A 16520-nucleotide genomic window follows, 5' to 3' on the forward strand; every position below is an offset into this window, starting at 1 on the left:
AGCAAGCAGAGCATCTTGCTGCAACGTACAACAGCATTGGGGGATCTATTTGTAATGATAGAATCAAAAGAATTAGTAATGCAGCAAACTGTTAATGCACTTTTCATTGTCCTAAAAGAGAACAGAATATTGAAATAAAATGTACTTTTTAAAGTACACAATGCTTCACAACCTGATCAGGTTATAAAGCATTTTGCACTTTTTAAAGCATATATTATTTCAATATTCTGTGCTCTTTTAGGACAAAGACAAATGCTTTGGGTTGCTTCAAACTTCCAGTATGGATAGCACTTCTGGATAGGCGCATATGCACATAAAAATGACAAATGCTCTTTGTGCCATGGAGCATCTTCTACAAGTTTAGGTTGGTATGCCAGCTATGATCCTACTTACAGCCTTTCTTCAGTGATCTGTGCCTGATAACCTTTCATTCTGATTATTGCAGTGCATTGTTTTTGGGGCTGCATTTACAAACTGACTGGATATTTCAGTTGGTACAGAATATAGATGCAAGATAGATAATAGAACTGAGTATTGCACAAATACTATGCCAGTACTCTGTTATCTTCACTGGCTCCCAGTCCATTTCTGGGCCCAATTCAAAGTGCTGCTTTTGATCTGTAAGACCTTCCATAGCTTGGAAACTTTTCCTCACATCTTCCCACATGTAGCTACTTACCTCTTCATCTGAGGCCCTTAAGGATGTAAGAACAATCCTGCTGGATTAGGCAAATGGGCCATCTGGTCCAGCATCCTGTTCTCATAGTGGTCGGCTATGCTTTTGAGTAGCCCCAGAGCAGGACCTGTGTACAGCAGCACTCTTCCCACCAGTGATTCCCAGCAGTTCAGAGTTATGCCTCTTATCCTTCCCTGCCAAGTGAAGTTTAGGAGGTGGGTATGAATGAGCAGGCCTTTACAGTGGTAGTACCAGGGTTGTGGAATGTCTTCCAAATAGAGCTGAGCCTGGCATTGTCTTTAATGTCTGTCCAGTGCCAGGCATACTCCTGTCCAGCTCTGTTGATTTGTTTTATTATCTTCTCCCCTTTCTCTTTTATTTGTTTTTGCACTTGTTTGGTGTTTTGCTGCTGTGTTATATCTTACTGAATTTTCATTATGTTGCTTTTTTAGATTTGTTCTTATTGTGGGAACTGCTTAGAGAACTTTTTGTGTGTAAATAAAGTAATTTTAATGTTGCTACTGTGGAAGAAGGTTACTGTATTTTCTCTTCCCTTAGCTTCACCAGTGGTTCAAAACAGTGTATGCACTTGAAGCTGCTTCAACCACTCATGAAACCTGGGGCACAAAAAACTTTTCCCATAGGTTAGCACAGCACATACACTTTTTAAAATAAAAGCCTTTAAGGTACAATTCCGATATAATTGAGTATTAGTAATTCCAGTATTTCTTTTAAAGAAGCAGTTGCCTATCCCAAGCCTTTGGGTGTTTTAATTACATGCCTAAAACACCATTGATGGTCAGTCAAAAGTAAAACTTGTTTTGCTAAATAGCTCCAGTTACACTAAGTGAGTAGGGAGCTTCTTGGTGTGCTGTTAAACTTGTTTAGTGACATTTGTGAGTCCTGAACAGTAACTTTCATTATTAAGATTCCTAATGCAATTAATAAAACTCAAGTGTTTGACTAGAGAGTTTTAGCTGCAGAAGTCATGGGCTCTAATCCAAAGTTGGATGTAGTGTAATAATATCTATGCCTGCTATGATGTGTTAAACTTTCCCCCTTTAAATAGCAGCTTCCTGGTACTGAATCAAAATCTGTTTCCAAAACTGTTAGAAGCAGCATTCCATGAAAGATGGGAGAGCTGCTGTTTACAACAGAAAGCTTAAAATGCTGCTGTACTCATCTAAGCTTATATACAAGTTTAATAGGCCTCATGGGATTAGGGCCATTGTGAGAAATCAAGCCCCGCTGAAATCAATGGGACTTAATTCCATGTAATTGTATCTAGAGTCTAGGCATAAAGGTGTGTACAGACATGTATAAACAGGAGTCAATGCAGTTTTTCTTCTTTATGAGGCTTCTCTTTGCCTTCTTAGACAAGACACATATTTACTTTCCAAATCAGGTGATGATTTCCACTGCCTTTTTGGCTATTCTGCTGTGCGTCATGTGGGGTTGTCCTGCTTTTAAAACTTTTAAAGCACCTTACAAGTTTTGTGACTATTTTAAACTGCTCTGATGCTGGAAGTGCTAGTCAGTCAGTTGTTATATGCACCCCCTCTTTTTTTCCAGCAGCCTGCACAACCCTTCACACCATAGCCCACCTTATGTCCTCTGACCCCTAACAGAGGTTGAGGGGTGCTTCTGGAGGGGGAAGATCAATTCCTTCCTGCATGTTTTTCTCTGAATGCAATCGGCAGTCAACTTCTGCTGGAAACTAGCAGAACTAGTTTCTCCTGACTTTGAATATGCTGCACCCTGATCACTCTAATTATGCATGTCTGTATATAGTCGAGAAGAAAGAGAGAGATTGTGTGTGTGTGTGTGTTTTGATAATGTGAAGATTGCTAGCATTTTAGGATAGGTGGAGCTGTTTCCTTCAAAGTCAGGCAAATAAAAAGCAGTGAACAAATAATAGTGAATAATAGTACCCCACATTGAGGGCAGAAGGCAGACACTTTATTCTTCCTGCTCCAGCTATTTTTAACAGCAACCTGGGTAACTTTCCCTTGCAACTCAGGAAACATGTGTCCAGAAACCCACATGTCCCTGCTGGTCACATGCCACCTGGGACTCAGTGCATTTTGTGTCAGGCTCAGTGCATTTGACTGCCTTTGCCATCGTCCATGCAGGCACACTGCCTCTTTCCTCGTGGGATGGTCATTCACCTCAGGAGGAAAGATGCAACCCACCCTCCTGGGCAAAGTCCACAAGGCACAGGATGCAAAGCCACCCTATTTGCACCTTGCAGAGCGGGGCTGCCTGGCTGCCTTCGACCAGGAGGATGGGCTTCGTCTTTCCTCCTGGGGTGAATGACTACTCGAGGAGAAAAGATGCAGCCTACCATCCCAGATGAAGGCGGTAGCCAAGTAAGGCTGCCTCCGCCCGGAGCCTGCACCCAGCCTCTGGCTTGTGTGAGCTGGAGGTGAGGTGAGGGCTCCTTTAAACTTTATCATTGAGAAGTGGGCAGCCGTGCCCCCCTCAGTGGAAAAGGGTGACAGCCCGCACCAGTTGGAGCAGGAGTGGTACGGGGGCTATCCGCCTCGCCAATGCAGCTTGTTTCTCCCTCTGCCAGTATGAGGCGCAGACCATGATGGTGGTTTCACTCAGTGGTATATCACTGATGAAACCACTGCCACTCCTGAGTCCCTCTGCCTCCAGCTTCCGGCTGCAGCGTATTTCTCCCTCAGCGCACTGGGCGCTGGAGGCAGAGGGATTCAGGAGTGGCAGCGGTTTCACCAGCGATATACCGCTAAGTAAAGCTGTCGTCATGGTCTGCCCCTCATAGTGGTGATGTGTCAATATATTGCCCAGGCCTACTAAGTTGCTCCTTCAGGGGAAGCGCAACCCCATCCAAAGCAGGCAATTGAACTAACTGTACCTATCTTTTGCAAAGATGAGGTTGGAGGGATGTAGGGTATGCCTTTCTCAGTGATGGCACTAATGTAGAATCTACTTTCTTGAGAGATTTGTCCGACTACCTCATCATCATTTTGGTGGGGCGGAGGCCATGCATATATTTGCCTATTCTTAAAGGTGTTTTTTCTGGCTTGCTGTATAGCCTATAATGTTTTTAATTGCTGCTACTTAGCAACAGTTTTCTAGCTTTGGGTTTTTGCAGGGTTCTTAGCTTTTAATGTTTTCTCCTTACTGTTTTATGTAGCTTAATTGTCTTCTACACCACTTTGGGTAACCTTTGGGCAGAAAATGTAGCTTAAAAGTGCCTGAAGATAATAGTTGGCACTGAAATTACTGATGTAAAACTAATTTCTCTTTGCTTTTCTATAGCTATTTTAAAAGTATGCTGAAATGGGGCAGCGGTGATGTTTCAGCTACTAAATCTGGAGTAAGTACTTAGAAAAAAAAATCAACTTAACTTTGAATTTTATACACTGTACTTGATGATACATTTGTTCTAAACACCTTTACAAGGAACCTTTGTACTGATTATTGTAGATTCTTAAATATTAAATATTAAATATTTATTTAGTATTCAGCATTGAAACTGCATTGGGCTACTTTTGTTTGTATATTTTAGTTTTTAAAAACTCACTCTTTCCAAGCAGGGGGCGGGATTAGATGTGGGGGCAGGGGCAGGCTTCCATTCATGTTTGGTTTATCTTTAAAGCAAGCTGAAATCCAGTTGACTGGCTGTTTGGGTGTAGGGACTGGGTTCAAACAACTGAATGTTGTGCTTTCAGCTTTAATAAAACAAAGTAAGGGCAACCCAGCACATTCTTTGTTTTCAAGACTCAAATTGTCTCAAGATAAATTGTACAAAATACCAAAACTTCTGTTTTAATACATTGACAGTGCAATCCTTTGCATGTCTGCTTAGAGTTGAGCTCCATTGAGTTAATGAGCTTACTTCCAAGTATGTATGCATATGATTGCAAGTTGAATCTAGGTCATGGGTGGGGAAACTTCTTCAGTCCAAGAGTCCAGAGTTGCATGCTTTTTTGGGGGGGTGGAGCAACATTCATTCATTTATGAATCCCTTTCTACATGTGAATCAGGGCCACAAACATATAATAAAACAACTAAAAATAATTTCAAAAACAATAGAAAAAACCTTAAGATAGATTTAAAAACAGTATAACATGAACATCTATGGCAGAGACCTTTTCATCCAGCTGGAAAAGCTTGTAAAAAAATAAATAAAGTATTCAGTTGTTTCCAGAAAGTATAGGTAGTGGATGCCTGCAGTATCTTGGTAGGAATGCTGGTCATCATGGAGAACCCTGTGCCAAGTTGCTCAAGGGTGGGCACCAACTATTTTTGGAACTTAAAGAGAAACTGTCATGCAGAATGTAGTAATCAACTGCATGCGTAACCAATAAAGAAGTCTCTGAGACTCTGAAGTAAGTTGGTCTTGGGATGTATAGGGCCTTAAGTGTTAGTACCAAGATGTTGAACAGATGTCGCTCTTTTGTACTATGGGCTACATTCCAACCACACTAAAGTCAAGGTTTTTTAATCCCAATTTTATCTCCAACCAGGCAAGCAAAAGACACCATCACATTTCAATTACATTCAGCCCACTGGTTGGAGGTTCCCCATTCCTGGTCTGGGTAGAAGAATAGTGATCAATTCTAAAAACTGTTTCATTGGCTTTTGCTTCTGTGGAAGGGAAGCTCTGCCTTCACAAAGGCATTGAAGTGAATGGTGCAGTTCTTGCTGCAGGGAATTTCAGTGTGTGCTTCAAGTGTTCTTCAATAAATAGCTGTTGTGGCAATTTGCTTTAAATTATTTAAGAGTGTTATTCTGTATCTCTCTTCTTATACTGAAATATGGGAAATATTACATTCCAATAATGTATTGAAATTGTCTTGCCTGCATCATTTTGTTGTTGCAAACTTAACTCCTCTATCTCTAGGCTCATGGCCCACTTCAAGCGGCAAACATGTCAGTGACCGATTTGACAGAACAACTGGTCCAAAATGAACAGCTGGTAGCACAACTCAAAGAACTTGTCAGGGACAAGGATAATGAGTTATGCCTTAAAGAACAACAATTAAAGGTATTGTGTATGTACATAAAGTTTGCTTATTATATAGAAATGAAAATGAACTCAGTTGTCTCACGAGCAAGTTGCTATAAATATTAGCTAAAAGTTGCATTTCAAAATGGTGTCTCAACAGCGATGTTAATTAGCAGGTACAGTTTCCATCTAGTTTAAGTTTTGATAACTTGCCAGACTTGTTTGTCACTCAAAATGCAAATGTATTTCAAGTATGAACAGATGCTGTTAATAAACCCAGGGTTAAGATTATCCATTCCAAATTGCTAATGGTAACTGTAATGTATAACTCCACTTCAGGCCTTAAGCCACCTGTCTTGGCTCTGCCGTTCTTTCAGTGGAAAAACTGGCTTTGTATTTTGTTATTTTCATATATGTAGATATCTCTCTAATGCTTGTAAGTTATTTGTTTGGGCAGATTGCATTTTATCTAAAAAAATAAACTGTTAATAATCTTCAGGCACAAAAAGAAGCTTCTGAAGCCAAGATTTCCAAATTAAAGCTGCAAAACAAAGCCAAAGTGACATCCTTAACAGCACAATTAGAGGAACTCAAAAATCAATTATCAGGAGATGAAACCCAAGAAGGAAATTCTGAGCAAAAGAGAGTGAGTTCTATCCTTTAAAAAAATCAAATAGGCATTGGTAATGTCTTGGTTTGTTCTCTCATTTTCTGTTTTTTATAAACCTGGTTATAACAGGTTTATAAAACAATGTGTGCATATACATATTTGGGTAAGTGAGTTATCCCATGCATCTGTCCGGTGCTTGGTTTATTGCTTTTGCTGAAGTGGTTACTGCAAGTAGCTTCTTAAGATAAACAGTGACATATTTGCAGCCGTGGAAAGTTTGTGATGAAAACAGCAAGCAAAGCTCTAGCTGTGTGTACATGTTACTGGTTATCATCCAAGTCTTAACTGTGGAATCCTATTCATGCTCACTCAAAAGTTAGTCCCATTGTGTTCAGTTAGACTAAGGCTGCAATCCTAACCCCATTTTCCCAGGAGTAAGTCCCACTGAATTCAGTAAGACTTACTTCTGAATAGCCGTGCCTAGAGTTATTCCCTAATAAGTGTGTATGTGTTATGTCTAATGGGGAAAAATAGCCCTCCTATAGTACCTCTGTTTTTGATAATAGCCCAAATAATTCTCCTTTTCTTTTATTTGAGGCTGCAAGTCGTGGAAAAATCTTGGTACTTAAAAAGAAAGTTGAGGAGCTAGAAGCAAAGAATGCCCAAAAAAATGAAGCGCTACAGAAAAAGGTAGTGGTTTGTTCAAGGTTGTAATGATTTTGTTTATCTTGGGTGATTGCATTATGTCTAAAAGCTGAGCAGCTATTTATTTATTTGTTTTTAAAAATTAGATTTCTATACCAGTGTTCATTTCAGGATTGCAGGGCAGTTTTGTGAAGCTAGCCCATATTCATTCAAACTGGCTGGTAATACATTTATTGGCTCTAAAATATTAAGAATTCCTGAAATTGATAATATTTAAATTCCAGAGAAGGAGTGGACTTTCCAGAAGTCATCCGTATCAGGCTTCCAGTTGAGAGCAAGGGTTTGGACCAGATGATCCTCAGCATCCCTTTCAACTCTTATGATTCTATAATTCTCTGCCCATTCAGCCCACAATATTACTAGCTATGGAATCAGTATTGATGATGTTGGTGTTTTTGAAGTAATACCAGTAGCAGAAATCCTTGTTAGTAACATTCCAGTACCACACAGAAATGATAGAAACAAATTTGCCCATCTTGGCCAACCTAGCTATTGAGTATTTTGTGAGTGGGGAAAGCTGAAAACAGGGAATGATACTTAGAGGAGAGAAAGTAATGGAAAACAAAGAAGATAAATGAAGCTGATTTTAGTGGGTAGATATCTAGTGTGACCAGCAACAACATTTCTGATTGTTTCTAGATTGATGAGTTGGATGCTGCACACCAGCGTGGTGCTGAAATGGATGCTATGCTTGCTGAGAAGCAAAAAAAATTAATGGAAAAAGAAGCCTTCATAATTGATTTACAGCTAGCCTGTGGATCAACTGATGCCAAAGAAGTACTAATCCAAAACAGTGAATTAAAGGTATATTTAAGCTGTGAACCTATATAAAAAGTGCCATCTTTCCCATTACCTAGGGTGTTCCTCTGCTGATGCGGCAACTTCTCACTATGCTGAGCATCATTCACGAAAGTATAAGCATCCAATTGCTACAAGTATAAAGTAATTGCTGCTACTTATAAATACTTGTTTGTCCATGTTGTTAATCTGATCTGGATAATTCTCATCCTGGTCCTCTAACTGTCATTTCTTGTGAACTTCAAAGAACCAACTATCCACAAAGGAGGCTTCATTGCAGAGTATGAAACTTATGGTTCAGAATCTTATCAAGAAAGTTGAAGACAATGAACAAAGATGCAGCTGCCTCCTGGAACAAAATGAAAACCTTAAAAGCATTCAGATTAAAGAGAGGGAGCATTTCCAGGAAAGAGAAGCAATGTATACACAAAATGTAAGCATGCCTTTGGCAAAAACAGTTAATTCTTCGATGTTTGGGATTTGACTCCTGATTATAGGGAAAGTATTGCAAAATTTTCATATACTGCTTTCTGTGTTTGAAGCAGACAACACACATGTGACACCAAAAGAGCTTGCATGCTTTGTGTTGGTTGTGGCTAGAACGGTAATTACACAAAATTAGAAAACTTCTATAGCATTGTCCATGGATTGTTGATACCGTCAGCCAAGGGTGTGGAAACTGGATCCACCAGATCCTTCTCCTCTCCCTGCGGGCCTATTTTTGACAGGTGGGTTGGGTTGCCCACCTGTCAATCACTTGACAAATACAAAACACTTGTAAACAGACTTCAGAGGGGTTTTAGGTGTTGATAAGCTTATCGGTGCTGAGGACTGCAAAGGCTGCACTAGTGAATTTCTGATGGGGAACTTCCTAGAGCAGTTGATCCCTGTGGGACTCCCTGTCAGCACCAGTCAGCTGATCTGTACTGAGGGGAGGCCTGCTTGCCAAGGAAGAATTAGGAGCACACTTCAAGTTCCTGATTGTTCCCTGGTGGCCGCTTCTTTACCTGCTCACGCCTGATGACAGAATGCTGTCAGATGTAGTGCAGGTTGGAATGGGTTGGTGAAAATGGCTTTGGGGGCCAAAGTAGGACCCCTGTTGGGACTAATTAGGTGTGCTGGTTGGAGATGCCCTGATGCTGTAGTAATGTTTGGAAGGCAGCTGTATCTGAGAAGCTTTACCTGTGAGATATGTAGGTTCAAAAGTATAATAAATCCAGAATAATATTTTGCTATGTGGAATGAGTTAATTTTTCACACTATGAAAAATAGACTGCCCCTTAAAAAATCATTTAAATTTGGGAAGATTAATAGTGGGCAAAGTCACTAATTCACATTCGTAAGATTGGTGTTGACATATAGACTGGTGTCATAAGCACTATAATTTCTAAGTTCTTGGTGCTGGAAAATGGGAAAGGATCTTCTGTTGACTTTGTAACTTTAAAAAAGTGATGACATTTTGTTGTTGAGCTGTTTGCTATTTATCGTTTTGTATTCTAAAGTTTCTTAATGAAAAAGAAAAGGAAAAGCTGAAGGAGCCTTGAAGAAACTTGGTTAGTGAACATAATGGAAATCAAGAATATTTTTTGAATTATGTTAAATGATACTAATGTGGGATTCTGAAAAGCCCCTTTTTAGACACAGAGTGATGGTTTTTTGCACAATATTTGTGCCGTTGTTTCTCAGTTCCTGCAGCACAAAGAATCTATATGTCGTTCTTCAATGTAGGATTTCAAGGCGTTTCCTGAGCTAACTTGCTTTAATCCAAAATTGTTCAAATCTTAGGGGAATATTAGTAGTCACCTAATGGTAAAGTTGAAAATTCAAGCTTTAATGATGTTGTTATGTATACAGTGGTACCTTGGTTTCTGAACAGCTTGGCTCCCAAACAAATAGTGAGTGTTCCGGTTTGCAAACATTTTTTGGAAGCTGAATGTCCATTTCAGCTGCCAGCATTGTTTCCAGGGCCAATCAGCCAATCAGAAGCCGCACCTTGGTTTGCAAACTTTTTGGAAGTCAAATGGAGATCTGTTTTATAGAAACTTTTTTTTCTGCTTTTAAGATCCACGTGTTTCAGAATATGATCTTGGAAAAGGAAAAAGAGCTCATGGGAGTGGCCCAGAAACATGAGCAGGAACTCTTTAAGCTGGTTGCCAAATCAGATGCTAGTGCTGATCTAGAACAGGTAGGTGAAAAGGTACTTTAGTCGACAGCCTAGAATAGAATAATAATTCATGTGTCATTTTGTACCTATAGTCACTACACTCAGGATTTGCATAACCTCTCAGTTAAATCAACAGCCATGGAGTCATTTCTTTCTCCGGAGAGCAGAGCAGAAGAACACATCCTATTTCTCTTATTCAGGCAAACAAAACCAGTCCAGTATATGCCTCCTTTCATCTTTCTGTTTTCTTTTCCCATCCTTTCTAACCAGCCTTGGGCTCTGTCTTGGGACATTCTCTGATATTTCTCCTGCAGTCACTAAGCCCTCACTGTAGGTACCAATAACCTGTTTAGTTTGTTTAAAACTCCACTGTTGTTACTTGTTGTTCAATAAACGGAGTTTATTGAACAGAGTGAAACAAAATTGATAGTGGTATAGGGAGAATTGTAGAGGACTTGGTGGGAAATGTAGAGATACCTTTTCATAGTTTTAGGGATTGAGTTTCTCCGCCTTTGATACCCTCAAGAACTGTTGGTGTTTATAGTTAATACTTCTGAAATAGATGAATCCTATAACTCCATACATCCTACAAAAGTGAAATTTAGTTTTATTAAGTGGATAGAGTTGGCAGGGATGCAAGTAGACAGTTTTTGAGAAACTCTGTTTTCTTCCATTCCATAAAATAAAATATTTTCATCTGTGACAGCTACTGAAAGCCTTGAAACAGAAGCTACATGAAAAAGAAGAGGTTTTGCAAGGAAGGACACAGGTGATATTCATGTTGCAAAAAGAACTGGATGGAAAAGACAAGCAGCTAAAAGTAAGGAACAGGGGACAAGGATTGAAAAGTTACAAGCAATTTTCTTGCCAACCTTATTTAGACTAATAGAAAATATAGTACTTGCATGCATTTGACTATATTCATGGGTATCTTTAGTAGTAGTAGTAATAGTAGTAGTAGTATTGATTATACTTAGGAGACCTGTTGGGTGACAAACAACATAGAAGTTGAAAATAAATAAATGTTATAAACAAGAAGAAAATCACAAGGAAGAGACAACACATAATTTAAAAATCACCTTTGCCAAAGAAAAAATGCAGTGGTTATACTTTTTCATTATTTTAATTATTTCACATTGGATATGGTTCCTGCTTGAATGTTGAGATAAAAAAAACCCTAAGCAAATAGTCAAGCAATTATATATCTGACATAATGTTTGGAAGAGCAGCTTAGTCTCATGTGAGTTGCTTGCTGTTTCTTCCAGAACATTTTTGCAGACAGCAGATTTAATCTGATCCTCTCTTCAAGGAAACTTCAGGGCAGGTTATACAATCTGTAGCAAAATCCACAATCCATTCCAGGCCTTTGCAGAGTTTGTGCATTATCTCAGGCCTCTGGTACAGTGAATGGAAGGTGGTGTCTCCTCTCCAAATTAGAAGCATGTAGCCTGTGGGCATGGAGCTTCCTGCACTGGGAGTTTCTAGTTATTTGTGGACTGGAACATGCTGCAGAGGGACCAGGGCCTTCCATTCAAGAAAGGATTCCACATCAGTCAGCAGCTGGAATTAGGGTCTGAATGCCTGCTAAAATGAAGTGTGGTGGCATCTCTAAATGCTACTCTTACTTCAGAAAATAGGATTTGGGTACTTTTATGGCAGATGTAGTTTTAGACATATTTGAGATACACAGAAAAGTGGGTATGTATGCACAATAAATGCATTTCCCAAATTATAAAAAGAGAATTGTGTTTCTGTTTAAAATATTGTTGTTTTTAAATCCAGGAAATTAATGAATACCTGAATCACCTTCAGTTAGAGAAAAACAACCTCCAGTCCAAACTAGATGCTGAAAAGCATATAATGCGAGCCCAGCTGAGAGACATGATGGAGAAACATGAGATTGAACTGCGAAAAGTCAGAGAGAAATATGATGCTGACATGCAGGAGATCCGAGAGAAGCATGAAACAGAGCTGCAGGAGAAAGACCAAACCCTGATTCAGCTTCAGAAGCAATTGGAACAATTAAGTTCCAGTGACAAAAGTAATTTGGATGTTGTAATGAAACAAACATTGGAGAACCTAGAAGGTAAACTACAATAGCTCTTACAATTACTTACAATTACAATGCTTTGAATTCATACTAAGTCTTCTGATCACACGCTCATCCTGTGTAGCCTCTTTCATAGACCAGTGGCTGGGGGAAGAATACAGCCCTGAGGCTTGCTCCTTTGTACTGCAATGTATCTAATCTATCATAGTGATATGGGAGCTCACAGCCACTTTTCTCCTCCCTGGTTCTTTTTTCTGCTGCACTCTTGCTGTGCTAAGACAAGGTTTGGCTTAGAGTGTCATCTGAACTGGGGCTCATGGTTAAACTCTCTACTCACTAACCATGAGCTGTAGCCAGAAACAAACCCACATGTTCATGATGCCTTGCAAAGCCATAGTTCAGCTTACTGGGCTGTGCAAACCTGGTCAGTGTAAAGCAACTCTTAGTAATTCTGAAATTATTGATTGCTTTTTTAAAAACTTGTATTGTTGATACTTAAATAATCCTGGCTAAACCTATATAATCCTGGCTAAACCAGTATCACATTTTTATAGTGATGGTTTTGCAATAACTCTGAATAATAACTGAGATTTTTGTTCGTTTAAGCTCGAGTGAAACTAAAATCAGAAGAGGCCAGCAAATCTGAAGCTAAGTTCCTCAAGATGAAAGCTTTGTACAAATCCAGAATTACAAAGCTTGAAGATGAGCTTAAAAATGTATGTAAAACCTCAAAACAAATGTGCCAGAGTGTCAAGAAAAATATTACATTTCTCCTTAAGTATACCAAAATATGTTATTAGTTGAACAATTAGTGTATTACAGTATTGGGTCATTTGGCTACAAACTAATTAGATCACTGTGTTTATAGAAAAATTGATACTTCTGATTGATACAGATGTTGCAGAGATGTTATTAGAAGAGTCTGAGATTCAATTTAAGGTTTTGTTTAAACATACCTATGTATTGGGAAAAAATTAACAAAGAAACCAACATTTTTTGGGATAGGCTACATCAACAAATAAGAGTGTAACTGCCTTGCATGACCGGATTTCAGAACTGGAACAGGAAAAGGAAGAGCTGCAGTCTACACTACAAGCTTTTTCTGAACTTAAAGCTCAGAATGGTAAGAAGTGACAAAATATCTCTGTCTTTCTGATAATGTTGAACAGGTGTCTCTTAAGATAATGTCAGAAGATAGTGTTTAGAGTTTCAGTTTCCCCCCCTCCACTTACTAAATTGCAAACAATAATTAGCATTACAAGTAAGCAAAGAAAGATCCACAAGATATATGGAACTGGATTTTAAATCATTGTCAGCCTGGTATGCAGGTTTATTGTGTGAAAGATAACCAGTTGGGCTTCCTGGCTCAATTTTACTTCTTCTTTGGTATTTATATATTGTGGGATCAAAACCATGTTTTCATGGATGTAAGCATTATCACACTGAGATTATTTACTAGGATACAGAGAAATTATTTGGACATATTTTTCAATACTGCACTGCTTTGTCTGTAGAAATCATTCTTACACTAAATATTTCTGTGATTGTATCTTGAATATAATTTTTTCATCTAAATATTTTTTCCGGTAAATAATTTTCTTTAATAATAATTGTCTTTACAGAACAATTGCTGGATAAGCTGGAAGTCTACGAACAACAGCAGCAAAAATTGCAAGCAGACCTTGAACAAGTTACGAAGAGGGCAGCTTCGCAGGTCTGCTACTGTTGGGGTGTACTGAATTTAGTTGAATTGCTATTAGTAGAAATAGTGAAGTACAGTAATGTAGAGAACTAAAAACTGTTTAAAATGCTGTACCAAAAATCTGGTGAATCATTAGCATAGGCTTCTGTATTGTTATGTTAACCATATTGGTTTGTTCTGCCTATTGTATCAAAAGAAAGCCTGTTGCTGTTTCTTATTCCAACCTATGTTATAGCCTGTGAATAGGCCAGACTTTCCACTTTTCTGTGCTGGTCAGGCCTGATTCCAAGGATGGTCTCAATTAGCCTTCATTCTCCCACCCCTATGCTTTCGCTCCCACTGGACAAAAATAGGCCCCAATCAAAGGGCATGGAGCCCACCTTCCCAATGCAATTTAAAAATTTCAGTTTTTATTTCCACCCTAAACTGAGGCTCTTTTATACACCCCCCCGGTGACCACTGCTGCCGCCCGCTCTTAACGGCGCGGCACGGCTGCCCACTTCCGGGTCGCCGGAGTGTCGGCAATAGCTTGTGTGCATGCGCAAGTGTCATTTCCGGCGCATTCAGGGCCGGAGGAGGCCCATGCACATAAGCTATTTCCGGTGTTCTGGCTACTCGGAAGTGCGCCGGAAATCGCGTGTGCACACTCATATGGGCGCACGCTCTCGTGCGCTCCAGCCTGCTCCAGCCCGCAGCACAATCGGCGCTGGTGGCACCGTCTCTCACTCAGCAAGGTAAGTTTGGGGACCCCTGACTTACACTCACAGGACCATAAAATTGTATTTTATTGATCGGTTAGGTTTGTGTGAAAGAAAACTTGATTTATACGGAGTTTCTGAAGGTCAGGTTATTCAGCTCCTCATATTTCTTGAATTGGTTGTATTATTTCCATATCCTGTCTTCACTTGCTGCAGGCTAGTGAATCTGATAGTGTGGATGAGCTGCAGACTCAGCTTTTGGAATGGCAAGAAATTGTAACTGAGTCTGAAGATGCACACAATCAAATCAGAGAGGAGAAATCTGCTATGGCTCTAAGAATGTCACAAATTGAAGAAGAGAGAGAAGGTGATTTTGATTTGACTTTAGGTCATTTTGTTAGGTTGGCAAATATTGAAAGCAAATTGACAGTGTCACACACTGCCTCCTAGTAAGTGACAGTGACTGTGCTGTCAGGAGGCAGTGAGTCAGTAGTATCTGTGACGGCTGCTGCTGTTGTTCAGTATATTGAACTAGCCTGATCCAAAGAGTTAGATTTAGCTCCAGAATTGCCTACTACTGCAGCTAAGTTTTTTTATTGTAATTTTATTGTATTTTTATTTTGTATTATTCATAGCTGCCAAGTTTTCCCTTTTCTCGCGAGGAAGCCTATTCAGCATAAGGGAAAATCCCTGTAAAAAAGGGATAACTTGGCAGCTATGGTATTATTACTATTCTGTTCACTGATTTGGGCTAAAAGTGGTATATAAATAAGCCATAATTTAAATATAAATAAATAAAATCTATGAAATGTTGTAAATGGGGCAAAGTTATTCAGTCTGCTTGCAGTGCCATCAAAAAGTAGTGAAATTAGACTAAATTTTTGCAAGAGTGCAGGAAGTTCAGAATAACTTCAACTTTTGGGTCCAACTGTAAAGGGTTCTTTTGGCAATCTATGACAGCTTTGCTCTGAATAAGTCCATTGTTTGATCCAGCTGTACTATGCAGATTCTGGAAAAGGAGCACTGCAACCGGGATACTGTCATCCAGTCTCATGATCAGGCTGTGGGATTTAATCTGGTTTTAGAACTATAAAGGGGGAATAGCCTTTGAATTTCCACAATTGCACATAATTCTTTATCTGTGGGCACCGGACAACTCTTGATAATGGAGCAGAGAGTTGCCCAACAAAATTCACGAGTCCTAGAGCTTCTTATTACATGTTTCTGTTAACTAGGCAGACGTATAAAGGATGTAAAAGGACCTAATCAAAGTGACACTTGCCACTTTCAGCAACAAGTAACTTTACAATTCTCATGAAGTATCTTTTTAAATATTAATTAATATAAAACTAACAGGAACAATCTATGCAAGGACAAATCTTAGCATTCATAGGAACGCTGTAAACCCAGAATTGTACAAAGACTCATGATTGTCGTATTTCTGAATGCCTTACCTTGGGCATTAGTTAAATTAGCTATTAGTTGTGTATTTTTTCCTTTCATGCCTATTAGTTGGACCTGAAAGCCCCAAATAGATACTGTTTCTATTTTTTATGGGAATACCATAAAGGTCTAGTGGCTAGTATGCATACAGTATGTGCTGGACCTTTGGCCATTACATTCTGAATGTAGATGCAATACCAAATTAAGGGAGCTTGGGGGCTCAAATATTTTGTTATGTTTAAGCCCTTATCCATTAATATTGTCAAATGTTGATCTCTTTGTGTGCCGGATCAGTATTTAATTTTGCATTTCCCCCCCTGGGTTAAGCATGATGTTTCTGTTTTGTTTCCCTCCCCCTCTTTGCGGTTAAACCTGAGGTGTCCCTTCCCCCTCCACTCCTAACCTACACTGCGATTTGGTCAGCCACTGAGAACATAGTTTCCCATCAGTTTTGTGCATGCAGGATTTTGCAGCCACAACAGCTTATGGTGTACTGTTGCTGATTTTCCTCTGTAAAGTCTTTCGTGGGAAATCTTCAATAGTGTGATATAACAGTTGTTTGTGGTGGCATGTGTCCCTCCCCCCTTTTTATTAGCATAAGTAAAAAATGCCATTTTAAACTCTATTTTCTTCTCCTTTGCAATGCTTGTTCCTTCATTTATGTTAACAGAATCATCTTCATTCTTCGTACTA

The 16520-nt window shown here is 39.3% G+C and overlaps 1 protein-coding gene across 10 annotated transcripts in view; it reads left to right on the plus strand.

The window, feature by feature from the left end:
• Nucleotides 1–16520, plus strand: part of LOC118085760 (golgin subfamily B member 1) — a 48587-nt gene that overhangs the window by 2195 nt on the left and 29872 nt on the right. For 6 of the 10 annotated variants that reach the window (XM_035116778.2, XM_035116750.2, XM_035116732.2 and 3 more), the window contains exons 2-14: nucleotides 3965–4022; nucleotides 5553–5696; nucleotides 6157–6303; nucleotides 6865–6957; nucleotides 7612–7776; nucleotides 8018–8203; nucleotides 9833–9955; nucleotides 10641–10754; nucleotides 11717–12020; nucleotides 12591–12700; nucleotides 12990–13107; nucleotides 13607–13698; nucleotides 14601–14752. In XM_035116778.2, the coding sequence (XP_034972669.2) occupies nucleotides 3978–4022; nucleotides 5553–5696; nucleotides 6157–6303; nucleotides 6865–6957; nucleotides 7612–7776; nucleotides 8018–8203; nucleotides 9833–9955; nucleotides 10641–10754; nucleotides 11717–12020; nucleotides 12591–12700; nucleotides 12990–13107; nucleotides 13607–13698; nucleotides 14601–14752 (1793 nt within the window). In that variant the 5' untranslated portion in view covers nucleotides 3965–3977. The remainder of the gene's footprint in view (nucleotides 1–3964; nucleotides 4023–5552; nucleotides 5697–6156; nucleotides 6304–6864; nucleotides 6958–7611; nucleotides 7777–8017; nucleotides 8204–9832; nucleotides 9956–10640; nucleotides 10755–11716; nucleotides 12021–12590; nucleotides 12701–12989; nucleotides 13108–13606; nucleotides 13699–14600; nucleotides 14753–16520) is intronic. The other 4 variants (XM_035116722.2, XM_035116741.2, XM_035116769.2 and 1 more) reach the window with 1 other exon arrangement.

Source organism: Zootoca vivipara, chromosome 1 (assembly GCF_963506605.1).
Source record: "Zootoca vivipara chromosome 1, rZooViv1.1, whole genome shotgun sequence".
Classification (NCBI taxonomy): Eukaryota; Metazoa; Chordata; class Lepidosauria; order Squamata; family Lacertidae; genus Zootoca; species Zootoca vivipara.